This window comes from Acinonyx jubatus, chromosome B1 (assembly GCF_027475565.1).
Source record: "Acinonyx jubatus isolate Ajub_Pintada_27869175 chromosome B1, VMU_Ajub_asm_v1.0, whole genome shotgun sequence".
Lineage (NCBI taxonomy): Eukaryota > Metazoa > Chordata > Mammalia > Carnivora > Felidae > Acinonyx > Acinonyx jubatus.
Window position 1 is genome coordinate 79383586 of NC_069382.1, and position 14893 is coordinate 79398478.

General features: G+C 44.5%; 1 protein-coding gene across 9 annotated transcripts in view; it reads left to right on the forward strand.

Moving 5' to 3' along the window:
- Positions 1–14893, forward strand: part of ZNF827 (zinc finger protein 827) — a 173217-nt gene that overhangs the window by 42743 nt on the left and 115581 nt on the right. For all 9 annotated transcript variants that reach the window (XM_027066848.2, XM_053216902.1, XM_053216901.1 and 6 more), the window contains exons 3-4: positions 77–249; positions 5848–6328. In XM_027066848.2, the coding sequence (XP_026922649.1) occupies positions 77–249; positions 5848–6328 (654 nt within the window). The remainder of the gene's footprint in view (positions 1–76; positions 250–5847; positions 6329–14893) is intronic.

Genomic DNA, 14893 nt, shown 5'->3' on the forward strand with positions numbered 1-14893 from the left:
TGCATGTGAATTAGTGCTGGATGCAATGTACCTTTGAATTTTCCTCAATTTTTTCTTTCTTTCTCCCTCTTCCAAGCCTCAGAAGAGGAAAGCGGGAAGCCTTTCCAGTGTCCGATATGTGGTTTGGTTATAAAAAGGAAGAGTTACTGGAAGCGGCACATGGTGATCCACACAGGTTTAAAAAGTCACCAGTGTCCGCTCTGTCCATTCCGGTGTGCTCGCAAGGACAATCTCAAATCCCACATGAAGGTAAGGCAGCTGCGGATGAGCCTCACGGACAGGGAGGCACAGCCAGAGCTCTTGCACACGGTCCAGTGCAGGAGGCTCCTGGGAGAGGGGCCGCTGGTGGAGCCTGTGGCATTCAGTGCTCCTCATCTTGAGGTAGCTGGTGGCGCAAATGAAGCACGCTCGAAAGGGTCTCCTTGTGACAGTCTGCCCGTTCGTTTTACAACCAAGAACTTAAAACCAAACAGAAGCTCCAGTATCCAAATAATAGACATGGTGTAGAGCCGTCCTTTCCTATTGGGGAGAAGCAGCCTACCATGGCCTTGCGTGGCAATACATGTCTGGGGCACCAGGAGGAAGACTTAGGGAAGAGCAAAGGGCAGGGAAGACCAGTATGGGACGATGGGCTGCTGGACCTGAGCCCCAGAGGCGACTGCCCTCTTCTGCTTTTGCTTTGCTCTCCAGCTTACAAACTCACAGGAACACCCAGAGACGCCTTATAGGAGGTGTGAGAACCTTCAGAGAAGCCTGGGCTTTAACTTTTGCCCTCTGTGAGGCTTGGGGTGGGGGCGGGAGTGGGGGCGCGTATCTGACAGGACTGAGTCCTCCTGAAGCTCTCAGTGTTTGTGCTGTCCTAATTCCCAGGATCACACTTACCAAACATCTAAGGACATTGTTTTCAATGTCTTTTTAAAAACGGCTGGGGAGTTTGCACTGGTAATAAGCATATAAGAGATTTGTCTAGACTCTGTATTTCACTCGTACATGAGATGGAGAAAACTTACTCATCTAGATAGCTTTCTGGCAGACCCCATTACTAATAAAGGTTTCCCCTGAAATTCAAGGAAGAAAATCACAAGATCAAAAGAGCATGGGCTTTTGAATTTGATAGACCTGAATTTAAATCCTATTGTGAAACTTACTAGCCAAAGGCCTTGAGCAAATGAATGTCAGGCTCTCAATTTTCTCATCTGTTCAATGAGAATGATATTGTTTATCTGGAAGAGTTCTTGTTAGTATTTAAGGAGATAATATTAGCAAAGTATCTGACACAGAAATGTTCAATAGTGGTTCTTTAATTTCAGTAAACACCTTCATTTTTCCACTGATATTTTCAATATGGTTTGGCTGTTGACATTGTTTGTGAAGTTTTTACTTTCCTGCCGTAAGAAGCATTGTGCATGTACGTAATTAAGATATTTGCTTTTTTTCAAAGCCATGTAGTCTAATCCATCTGAATAGATCAGTGATCACCGTTTATAATTGTAGCTCTAAAAAAATGTGATCGGACAGAACGTCTACTAATTTTAGGAAATAGCTAAAGATTAAAAAAAAAATTAAATCCATGATGTAATTTGTTTTCTATCATTTGCCGTTTTCTCCTGAGAGTAGCATGCCCTTCATCTTCAGAATCCATTTAACCAGGAGTTCTGGTTGGTTGGATTTAACTGAGCCTACTTAGTTTTTCCTTTCACCCTCCTCATCCTCTGTCACCTCTTCCCAAAATAAAATCTCGTATTTTACACCTGCAAAGTGGGTTTCATTAGCAGGCCGAGACTTCAAAAGAAATGCCTTTAAAACTAAAATTTGTTTTCCTTACTATGTCCTACGCTGTGTTTAGAAATCAGGTCTGACAAATTTAAAGCTTCAGTGAGCAGAAAACTTGCATCTAGCCTGACACCTTGTAAGCTTGGTTTCAGCTCAGGGTCACATAAAACAACCTATTTATAAACCCATGGGGGAAAAAAAAAAAAGCTGGGTTTTCAATAGCAGGAACTACTGACCCTGAAGCTACAGGGAGATGAGTTGGGTGCCTTGATGATACAGACGGTCGGCCATGACAGTGTTACAGATGAGAGCCGCGAGGGCTTTGCGGGTCGCGGGGTCTCAGAATGCTTTCAGAACAAATCAATAACCAGTACAATAAAGCAGTTGTGTGAAATTACTACTTTATTCAAACTCATGGTGTCCTAACCTGTTGAGCTACGACTCCAGCTTTTGATAAGGGACGTGTGAGAAGGGCTCATGCAAGTTTAATTTTATCAAATGGTGTACTGTTTCTTTTCTCTGTTCTCCACCTCGCATATGGGCCATTTTCTTTCTTTAATTAAAGAATTCATGGTTTTGTTTGGATTCAACATACTTTAGAGAGATTTTGTAAGTATAGTCCACACAGGAATATGATGGCGGTGGTCTTGTGAATGGATAGCTTCTGCTTCTGCTGCATTCACCAGAGACTACAAATATGAATAGATTTTCTAAAACGAGTTCGGCCTGTGAAGTGGGGCAGTGTCACCTGTAGATTAAGATCTCAAGCTGTGTGCGGTCAGAAAGACCTTAGTTAGAATCTCAGTTCCACGACTTTAGTAGCTGTGAGACTTTGGGTGAATCATTTAACCTCTCCCAGCCTTTGTTTCCATTCATGGAGATAATCATCCAGTCTATCTCCTGGAGTCGTTATAAGGGTTAAATGAGATAATGGGCATAAAGCAACTTAATACAATGCCCGGCATGGAGAACACTCAGTAAATGTAGCCAACCTGGTCATTATTATCCAAAAGTTGTCTGATTTAGTGTTTACGTTTGGAAATAGGTTAATGATGTGGTATAAAGAATTTACTCTAAATTTTATTGCCTTTTTTTTTTTGTGATATATCTTTAATGCTGAGAATTTAGAAAAAAAAAACTGGTAAACAACAAGAATATAAAATTGACCCTCACTCCCATCACACAGAAATCACCACTATTGTTATTCTAACATACATCCTTCTATAATGATGACATAGATTTATTTAAGACAAATTGGGATTCTCCTTTATTTGTTCAATAAGGACTGTATTTACCGTGTTCCTACCGGGTGCTGGGCACTGTACATTTTTTTGAAAACCTGCCTTTCCTCCTTCGTAGATCTCGCAAATGTTTTTATGGGCAGCTGAGGAAGGAGCTTGTAAATGCCTCCAGCTTCCTCAGGGTTATCTTAGGTTTCCATTAAGTCTTTTACAACTTTCCTGGATGAGTGAGCATAGGGGAATTAAATGTGAAATTCGTAAGCTAAGATTGAACAGAAAAGGTGAGGACTGCTAAAATAAATAACACTGATGAAGTAATGGTAAGAGACTGGACAAGGGTCAGAGCGCTGAGCTCTGCCGGTCTCAGGCCTGCCATTTAAGGAGCTGTGATTCCCAAGGATGCCCCTTCCCTGTCTGGCCTGGTCCCCTAAGGGGGTGGAGCAGATGTTTGCCAAAGTTTTCCTTATGTCCATCCGACCGCCACCAGGAGATGGACCTAATGATGTAACAGTGCCTTCTATTCCCAGCCCTTAGGTGCCCCGTGCAAAATGACCAGTCAGTAAGGACGTCTCTTACGTGGCCTGGAAAGAATGATATGCTTTAGACAAGCATTTCTTCACGTTAGCAGACTTGGAGGGATTTTAAAGCCAGTGTTAGGCTAAAGAGATTACAGTTATAACAGAAAGTGCTTTTCTGTCAGGACAGAAGGGAAGAAACCACAGCTGGAAGGTAGAGAGAATACTTCTCTCGAAGGCCAAATGCGACATACAGCCCCTTTGGGAAGGTGTAGCTCAAATAAAACGATAAGTGCGAAAGTCAACACCTCAGCCACTGTTTTTCCTTTAAACCGACACTGATTTTTCCACAACTAAATGTAGCAAGGCCAGGATCTGGTGGAAGAGAAGCCACGTAAAATACTTGAGCACAGACTCTTTTCAGTCCAGGGCTCCCTTTCGCCTTGAGGACTTGGGCTCTCTCTCTGTCCTTTTCCTTCTTCCAGAAGCTGCTTCCAGAGCTCCTGTTCTTGTATTAGCTCCTCTACTCTCCCGGGTCAATAGATGTAAGGACACTTCTGAAACGGAATCTGCCCCACCGCTCTGCTCCCAGGAAAGCATTCAGCCCCGTGACCTTTACCACCTGGTTCCTGGGCACTCCTTTGGCAGCATCTGCCAGGGTCCTGTGGGGCTGTGCCCGAACCCCCCCCCCCCCCCCCCAGGGTGCCTGGTCCTGTGTGAATTAGGTGGACGATTCTGTGAGAAAGCAAATGAAATGATCAGCTCCAGAGTGAGATCTCTTTGTTGTGACAGAACAGAGAGAGGTGATGTTAACGACCAGTGACAAACGGGTACCTACCCCCAGCCCCTCCCAACCTGGCAGAGCGGAAGCATTTTAACAAGCAAGGCCTTGCTGCAGCTGAATTTAAGTTTATATGGTTATTTCTGAGAAATTTATGCTTTGGGGGACCTAGAACCTCTTCGACTGTTTTTTTCAAAAAGCCACAGTGGGGTGCTGTAGCGACAGGATCTCACCATTAACTTTTAATTTCTTTGCTTTTGTTGGTCACTTAACATTATTTAAAAGTATGTTTTGGCTGGTGAATAATGCTTTTGGATTGCATTCAGAATGCATAAACAGCTGTAGTAAAACTTGCTCTTTTGGAAAGGAAGCCTATGCAGAGGGTCCAGGTAGTGCAGTGAATTAACAAACTAGCCTTTAACCTTTGTTAGACCTGGGTTCAAATCCCGTTTAGGTCACCACTGGAAGATGAGGAGTCAGTTCTGTTTTGGTTTTGAAATCCCGATCACTTGTTTGTCCAGATCCCACCACTCCCCCAAATCATTTGGCCCAAATCTACACAATTGGCAGTTTCTACACAAGGGAGGGGCAGTCCTGAAATAGCAGGGTGTAGCAGGTCAGCCCTGAAGTACATTGGCAGAGCTGAATGGGGAAGTTACACGCTTATGAGCACCTGCCAGCTCGAAGCCTGGCTCAGGCCAGTGCAATGATTTCCTCACTTTCTCAAGCACTACATTTTGGTAGGGACAGGAAGAGAAAAGTTTCGTACAATTTCTACAGGTATTGTGCGTGCGAGAGTGGAACTGGATTTAAAAGTCTGCATTCTTCCATTGCCCACATCAGAATCTGGAGCCTGATAGAACCACGTTTGGAGACCCTGGTTTCACCTTGCTGAGAATACCTGGGGGAGATCAGACCTTGGTTTTTCTCCCACTCTGCTGTGCTTTCTTCATATGTAATTTTGCTTAGGCCACTTACTGTGGGGTCTCAGTCTCTCTCTCTATGAAACGGGAATACCCCGGAGACGTCGTTTTCCACATTCTTAATTACCCAGAGAAGCATTTTGAAAATTGAAATTGTGTTTGCAAAACATAACTAATTCTCTGAGTGACAATGATTGGGTATACACAACTTATTATTGTGAGAGGAATTGCTTGACAGGTTGCCTCTTTTGACCCCCAGCTGGTAATTATGTAAGTTCGAATTCTGCTGGGTTTATATTTTCTCCAAAGACCAACCGAGATGAGATGACTAAACTCTTTGGAGGATTCTACTAAACACAGCCTCCATTGGCAGACAGCATCCTCAGTTGTGAGTGTGGCTCTAATAATGGACTCTTAACCTACGTGGACCTGCTTTATGTTTAGGGATGGACCTCATTACTAGGGGCACAGTAACAAACCTCTCCTCTGATGATTTTATTTCCTGGGCCAGCCCTGGTACTGTGAGGAAATTGTGGACGAATAGTCCGGATGTACGACGAGGCATTTTCCGTAAGCACATGGTGGACAGCTCATTCTTCTTGCTTCTCCGTCAGGTTCATCAGCACCAGGACCGGGGAGAGACCTTTCAGTGCCAGCTATGCCCTTTTACCTCCTCACGCCACTTCAGCCTGAAACTCCACATGCGTTGCCATCAGCATTTCCTGAGGACAGAAGCCAAGGTGAAGGAGGAGATCCCAGACCCAGATGTCAAGGGATCTCCCCACCTCAGTGACAGTGCCTGCCTGGGGCAGCAAAGGGAAGGAGGAGGGACAGAGCTAGTGGGGACCATGATGACGTCCAACACTCCAGAGAGGACTAGCCAGGGTGGGGCTGGCGTCTCGCCTTTGCTGGTGAAGGAGGAACCCAAGGAAGATAACGGCCTGCCAACCTCCTTTACTCTGAATGCTGCCGACAGGCCGGCCAACCACACAAAGCTGAAAGACCCCTCCGAGTATGTGGCCAACAGTGCGTCAGCATTGTTCAGCCAGGACATCTCTGTTAAGATGGCGTCTGATTTTCTCATGAAGCTGTCAGGTACTTGAATAGGGTTGTATTCTCTCTCTCTTTCTCTTTCTCTCTCTCTCTCTTTCTCTACCAGGATTCTCATCTGTAAAAATAAGCTGGTAGTACTAGGTGATTTCAAGAGCCCTTTGAATTCTGCTTGTTTGCACCTTCATGAATTTTCTCCTTGACTTTTTTTTTTTTTTTTCCCAGTCCTTTGGAAGTAGGCATCTCTGTGGTTTGGGTCTAGAAACAACAGGTCTTGTTGATTTCCTTCTGGTTTTTTCCCCTTTATGGGTTCTTGTTATGGGGGGCAGGACACATGGTGAGCCAAATTGGTGACAGTTCTTTGTGTGACCTTGGGCCATATTTAACTTGTTTCTGCGTTTGGTTCTTTTAAAGTGCTTGTATGGAACATCTCAGTTTGCACTATTCAGTTTCTTTATTGCCTTAATTTGAAAGAGTTTTAAAGGACATATAAAGTCTCTGGATATACACACAGACTACTGTCGGGAGTTACAGTTTTAAAATTTGAGCAAATGATAAAGATTACCTTTACGTAATTTTCTCCACTGGAAAAATGTTTGTTGTAATAAAATACACCTTACATGAAATTTACCATTTTAACCATTGTTAAGTGTATAGTTTTTTGGCATCAAGTACATTCCTGTTGTGTAACCATCACCACCGTCCATCTCCAGAACATTTCATCATCCCACACGGAAACCTTGTACCCATTAAACAATAGTTCCCCATTGCACCCTCCCCACAGCCCCTGGAAACGGCTATTCCACTTTCTGAATAATTTATTTTTCAGAAATAATTCTGAATGAATTTAACTGCTTTAGGTGCCTCATGTAAAGTGAAATTAAAAAAAAAAAAAACTTTAAAAAGAATATTCTTTCTCACCTGCCCCATTGCCTTTTGGAAAGAAGATGAAGTAGGTTATCAATATTTATTATTAATTGACATCACATTCATTGTCAGCTTATACATGACGTTTTTTTTGTTTTTGTCCTTTTCCCCCCCAATTTCTTTGGTTAAGTTGTGGAGTTGAATAGGGGGTGTGGCGATATTGAGGGAGCACTATTTTTCCTGACTGTTTGGAAATGATAAAACACGATGTGGGATTGTGCTTCTACTGGTTACATTTTTAAAAGTATGATTTTAAATTGTAAAAGAGATGTGCAGGGTGGGGAAAGGTCGGCTGAGAGTTGGTTCTGTCTTTCAGTGAAGATGGCAGTCCCCACGATGATTTCCAAATGCCATTTCAGCTCTTTGGAGATTGACAATACCCTTTTAAATGGAGAATAATTGGTCACCGCCTTCCTTTAAATGGACTGTGAGTCGCATTTCACTAAATGTCATTGCCAGGTGAAATAGAGGTTCAGTTTTGCCCGCTCAGAAGTCCCTTTGCTCAGTGACACTTCAGTCAGGGCTCTCGGAATGTCCCCAGCACCCCAGATCTTTGCTCCTCAGGAGCGTGCAATACTAGTTGGTAGTCATGGGGAAAAGCAGGGGACGGAAATGAGGCATCAGAAATGACCAGGAATGACCAACAGTGAGGCACGCCAGCCCGCCTACCGGCAGCCAAGGGTGGGGAGTCCTCGGCTGGAAATTGTCAGGCCACCCGGAGCCAAGTGCATCTGTCCATGGCCTTGAAGAACAGGGGACTCTCTCTTCCTCTCTACCCCTCTGCCTGCCTTCTCCCTCTTCTGCCCCAATCTAGGGGAAAATGTGCTTGCAGAGTCTTTGAGTTTTATATTTAAACATTTTGAAAATGTGGGGGAATGCATGCTTATAGTTTTCCTTTTGCTGTCGATCCTTCAGGCTTTGCCTCTGGTGGTGGTGGGGAGGTCACGGGTTCTTCTTTGATGGTCTCTCCCACCAATATTATAGCAAAAGGGGCTCCTTTTCTGGGCTCCTCCAGTGCACTCCTAAAGGAAGGAATGCAAATGGCATTTTCACTTAGCAGGGTTTCAACATGGGACATTTCCTTACTCAACAGCCAGGGGGACACTAGGTAGGGGTGAGTAGCTCTTAGTACCAGGGTTACTGCCTTTACTCCAGGACTGCAGGAAGTTTTTAGATCTGGAGGAGGGGGAGAGGCGGTGAAGGAAGGACTGGTCTTTGGATAAAACGCTGGTGTATAATCCACTACTCCCGCTGGGCTCAGGCTGTAATTAGCTCCAGACCCAGTCTCAGGGAGCATAAGATACAGCCTGCTGAGAGCCAGCACTGCAAACAAGAAAGACTCCAGAGAAGCCAGTCAGTGGGTTGGGGGTGAAAGACCCTCCCTGCACCAAAGCCTTACACTGTGATCTGTTTTCTCAGTTAGTTATTGATGGTACTTGTTTACAGTTTGGCAGTCAGAGTATTTACTGACTGATCAATTGGCATAAGGAAACAGATAATAAATGCACACTATTTATGCAAAAGGCCCATGCAGTTATTTTATGGTGGCTTACTAGAGGTCCTGAAACCTGACTTGTATGCACTGTTACCTAGCAACCTGTTACAAAGTCACCGGGGAGTGAGATGCATCGGTAATTTTTTTTGTGTGTGCATATTTGGATGTAAATGTAAACTTGGTGACTGTGGCAGTGCAGCCCGCAGGAGGAGAAGATACGTTAAAAGCAAAGGAATACATTTTCTGGAGGGATTTGTTTTTTTTCTTTAATTCCACTAACTCTCTGGTTGTTTGGGCCGTATAATTGATAGCTGCTGTCACTGTGGTGCTCTACCTGGCTGCGTCTGTGAATATGATCCTGGGACCAAAAGGCCAGATCCCAGGGAGCTGTGGCTGAGTTCTAGCTCTCGCCATCGTCAGATGTCATGCAGTGGTGGTCAGTATGAGGCCTTGTCCCTTGGTGTCATAACGGCGCCATTGTTCTTGTGACGAATTTTGAGCTGGGCTCTGTGTGTGCACCTGCTGGGACTGTAGGGTGCAGCTGTTTGTGGGCACCGAGTCCACGAGTCTCTGTGCCAGCCACATCACAGCAGAACTGGGGCACAGTGACAAATTCAAGCGTGTACATACCTACTTGTTTCCCAAAGAGAGATGGAAAACACTTGATTCTTTCTTGCTTGGTTATTAAGGGAAGTCTTTCTTGCTCCTTCAACTAAAACTAAGCATAAAGATGACTTCATGGAACCCAGAGGGATTAAAAATCGCTGGTAGAATGCTGTTTTAAACAGACTCTAAATCCTTCTCCCACCCCACCTCCGTTTTGAGGTTTCCCAGTATATGTGATTGTGAAATCAAACCCCTTCTCCGATCTATCAACAATTCCTCTGCCTGAGCCCACATTTAACATTCCATAGTCCTTCAAGATTAATGTGGCTCCCTAGAACCGAGCCTTCCAGGCTCAGCACTGGAATTGATTCAGAGAAGAGGATAGGGAAGCCCCCGCTGCTTTCTGGGCTGATGGAAAAAATCATTTTGTAAACTTCGCTCAGGGTTTCAGCCTCAGAGGTAGGCTGAGGGCTACAGCCCTACATATTTGCATAGATCTTTCTTGGGAGCCAGAGGCATCGGCAGGTCTCGGACTGTCAGAGCAAGTGGGCTAGTGGTCACGTGACTGGGATGTGCTGGGAGAGGTGCTCACCCAACCATGGAGTGCCTCAGTTCCTGCTGCTCCTGGGACCTCTTTTCCCTAACTAGCAGCAGTTCTAAACTAGCTGCGCATTGTATGTACCTGGGGGAGTTTCTCAAAAATGCCAGGGCCCAGCCCCACTCCCAGAAGTTATGGTTTAATTGGTCTAGGAAAGGCCTAGTCATTGGTGTTGTCTTTAGGATCTTCAGATGAGACAGTGGCTCAGCCGGTTAAGCGTCTGACTTTGGCACAGGTCAGAATCTCACGGGTTGTGACTTTGATCCCCGAGTTGGGCTCTGCACTGACAGTGCGGAGCCTGCTTAGGATTCTCTCTCTCCTTCTCTCTCTGCCCCTCCCCTACTTGTGCTCTCTTTCTCTCTCAAAATAAGTAAATAAACTTTTAAAAAATAAAAAATAAAATCCTCAAATGACTCCAATGTGCAGCCAGGACTGAGGCCCTGTTGACATGGAATGTGAACTTGGTACCTGAGAAAGTTTTTTCAGGACACCTTCATTTTGTGGGGTTTTTAGTGTTTTTTTGTTGCTGTTGGTGGTGGTGGTGTTGTTTGTTTCAAGTAAAGCTCTCTCCCCTTACTTTCTATCGCAGACCACTCAAAGGGGCCTGCTGGTGCAAGAAGGGTCTGGGGCACTCACCACAGGTCAATGTTGACATGAATGAGAGGCCTGGGTGAGTCATGTCTGTTGAGCCCCTTGTTTTTCCTTGTGGGGCCTCATGACAGGGGAGTGAAAAGAAGCATTTTAGTGTTCTCCAGTTGGAAACAGAAAGTCTCGAGACTCCTCTAGAACATCAAAGAGCTGGGAGTGTCATCCTTAGAGGCCTGATTAACAGTTGCTTGCAATAGTCTTTGCATCATTTCTCTTCCTCAGAGCTATACTCTTCAAGATACAAAATTTAATTCTAACTCTCCATTTGTAACCAAGCAGTTGACAGAAACTTGGCATCTCCGGTCGTGGGCTGGGAATATCTTTTTGTCGCTGGTTTTCCAAAATAAAAGATACAAGTCATTTCAACTATTTTTAATTTGGAAAACTGGCAAAAAAAAATTTTTTTTATACTGTCTCCCACATTATATTAATTTTATAAAATTGAGTCTGAAATAATTCTAACTAGGCAGAGATGGCATTTTTAAAGCAGGGACTTACAAATGGGTACAGGCCGAATTGTTTCTGGTTTATTAGGAGCTCAGCGGTTACAACAGCAAAGGCTTTCTTGTATAAATACAGGTGATTTGGTGAATGTGTTTGTGTCCTATCTTGCCGTTTCCTGCAGGCCTTTGTTCTTTCTGCTTCTGTCTCTTTCACACAACTGGATGCATCTGCCCTCACAATACAGTTAGTCTGTAAATGGCAGCTGCCCTATCCTGCGATGCCTTTGTTTGTGCTGCTGGAGAAGGAGGGGTGGGAGATACCCAGTAAACCAGGTAGTCCTTATCTCCTGGTGGCTCTGATTGGCTTTCTATAAAACATCTTTACAAATGAGCCTTCTTGCAAGTAACTGCTGTCCTTGTGCCTGTCATGCCCTAAGACTTCAGTGCCAGTAGCCAGGGGCTCCCACTCCCCATCCCTGAACGTGCTTTCTCCAGTGGGTTTATTTTTAACAACCTTCCTTTATGCCCTCAGTTTGGCCCTTTTTATTTTATTTCATTTTATTGTTTTAGGATTTTTTTTTTTTTTAAGTAATCTCTACGTAGACCCAACGTGGGGCTCGAACTTACAACCGGGAGATCAAGAATCACATACCCCACCGACTGAGCCAACCAGGCGCCCTGACCTTACTTTTTAACCCTGCCCTGCTTTTCTCATGATGAGCACTCACTGATCATGTGACTGAAATTCTTGGTGTCGGAAGCTGCATTTAGGACCTTATCCGTGCAGGCAGCCTGAATGCCCTTTTAAAATCCTGGATTTTTTTTTTTTTGACCCCAGTGGCGATTCATATATATGAGAGAGAGTGTGTGTCTCTTGTTTTTCAATGACTTGCCACTCCATGAGACAAGGACTGATCTGAGTCACAAAAGGAGCAGGTAGCCTTATAAGAAAGGGGGCCTGGAGTTATACACACATGTACAGAAATGTCTGCGGAGATTTTGTGACGTCTACTCATTGTTTCTTATTTTTCCTCAGCAATCACTCAGGTAGCGCTTACTCTGTGCCATTTAACTCATTTGATCTTCATAACAACTCTGTAGGTAGCTAGTATTCGTATTCCCATTTTATAGATGAAAACTGAGAAACAGATTAAGAGACTTGCCCAAGTTTACACTCCTAATAAGTGACGGAACTGGTTCCAGCATTCGCTCCCCAAGGCTGCCTATACCCCAAATCACAAAGTAAGGAGGCAGCACAATCAAACTTGGCTGTGTTCTTTGACCTTGTTTGCTGTCTCAGAGTTAAGAGTCCCCGCAGGGAGCCATTCTCTGAATGTTGTATGTTAGACCCCATTGGAAGTTGCATTAATTCTTTTAGGCTTTTCAGGAATTACTTAGTGCAAATAGTAAAAACAGTAAGGCCAACTAATATTTCCGTAGGACTTTACAGTGCATGGCGTGTTTCCAAATACATTGTCTCGTGACAAGCATGTAGACAAAGAGCAAGACTCAACGAGATTAACTGTAAAAGGGTCATGACTGGAATCCAGATCTTTCTTTCCTCACTGTGTTGGATAGAGTATACCTAATTCTAGAATTGCCCTGAGAATAATTTTTTATCTTGATAGATCCTTGGGAAAATGTATCAAAGTCTGTGTTTCTGCAAACCTGAATCCAAGTCATTTTCTTCCTTTCTTCAGAAGTACATTTTCTTCTACTTGTTATTGTTCATTACTATTGTTTCTATTTCTACTATTATTTTCATATTACTAATCAAATGCGTCTACAGTGAGCGGGGCACTGTGCCAATGGCTTCATGCAATTTCTCATTTAACTCTCTTGAAAGCATAGAGGGTCAGTATCACTAAACCTATTTTATAGATGAGGAAGTTGAGGCTTAAAAGGTTTTAGCTACAAGGGAGAGAGCAAAGATTCAGCTCTGCCTAACTGCAAAGCCTTGGCTCATGACCACTTAATTAGCTATTACCTAATTTTTTTTCTCAGTTGAGCGAACTGTCTTTTGACCTCCGTCTGCTTCACTGTTTATTTTCCTTGGCTTCAAACCATGGCATCATTTCTAATGCATGCTAATTCAGTCACTAATCTGGTTAAATTTTTTGTGTCTTCAAAATATATCTATAATCCATCCTTCTGCGTGCAGCGTCTCCTGGCCATCAGCTCACACCTAGCCAGCTTGCCCCTTTAGCTGCCCTCCCTGGTGCCTTCTCCACCCCAGCTGCCCCCTCTAGGCCCTCCAGTGACATTCTAACAGACTCTTCTTCTAATACCTCTTGCATCAGGTTATGCCCCTGGCTGACTTCTTTCTACAGAGTAACAGTATCTTCACTCCTGTCTGGAAAAATGTTGACAGTCCTCACCAGCTCATACATAACACCCCTCTCACTACCGTCTCTCTGCTTTCACTCATGTTGTTCCAGGGGTCTGGTAATTTGAACTGTGGCGTCCCATAGATCTTCCCCCTTAAGTAAAATGGGGGAGGGGCGGAATAAGAATTTTCAAAAAAGAATAATTTTGTTCTTAAAACTAAGTTAACTATTTTAATGCACCTCTGACACGCAGTGGTTCTGCATCTTTGTAGAGAATTTCTAGCAATGTTGGGGCCCAGTCCTGTGATGCCCACCCCTACTGTGTGGCCTGTGCAAATGCTGGCCATCCTTCAAAGAATATTTTGGTTCCCCCCTCTTCAGTAGAGCCTTTTCCTGTTATTCTGGTCTTTACTGCCAACCGTCCCACCCCCTGTGAATGCCAGTGATATTTAGAGTCTTTATCGCTCAGGTTGGTGGTGGTATTATTTGCGTAGTTCATTCTATTGCTTGTGTATTATTAGTCTTGCCTCTTGAACTGTTTCAAGTTGCTGTGGTTTGTGTTGGGGTGGGAGGAAGGGAACAGATAATGTTTCTTTTGTAACATCTTTATCTTTGTACCATCCACGATGCATTTCATGATGGATTATAGGAAAGATATTCCATTAGTCACATCCTAGAAGTCAGGTTTTCTGAGGCTGTGATATTACTTCACTTAAAAAAGGTTTGCAAATTCACAATCAGCTCCATAGTGCTAGAAGAAAGAAGATGGAGCAGAGGGGGGTCTGCGGAAAGGAGGCAGCTGTTCAAAGGGAGCCTTGAAGGCTGTGAGTCCCTTGGTGTGGTCTCGAGTCCCGTGTTCCAGGCCCTCAGCTTGTAAGGCCAAGTCTGAGAACTGGAGTGTCTCACACAGTTAGTTCAGTACCAAACTACTCCACAGTTTGGCAGCTCAAACTAATAGCCATTTACTTAGCTTAGGGTTTTGTGAATTGGCAATTTGGACATTGTTTGAGCAGGGTGCTTCTTTGGGTCTCTCGAGGCTGACCCATCCATCTAAAGTCCGTGGCCACATGGGCTGGGGGAGGGCTGGTCTAGCATAGCCTCAGCTGGGATGAATTCTCCCTGTTCCTCAGAGTCTCTCACCCTTCAGTGGGCTAGGCCAGGCTCGTTCACACGGCAGCCGGGCGTGGTTCCAAAGGAGAGAGTGGAAGTGCACAAGGCCTTTGGAGGCTAGGCTAGGAACTGGCCCAACCTCACTTCCACCACCTTCTGTTGACCAAGGCACGTCACAGCTCCAGCCCAGATTCAGGGAGTGGGAGAATAGACTCCATCTCTTGATGGGAGGAGCTGCAAAATCCCATTCCAAGGGGGTGGGGCTTCAGGGAGGGAATCCTTATGGCCTCTTTTTTTTTTTTTTTTTTTAAGTAAGCTCTGCATCACGACCCCAAGATCAGGAGTCGCATGGACCCCAAGATCAAGAGTCACATGCTCTACCGACTGAGCCAGCCGGGCGCCCCTCCATTATGGCCATTTTATAGTCTACCACAGCCTAGAGTTCTTCAAACTCTC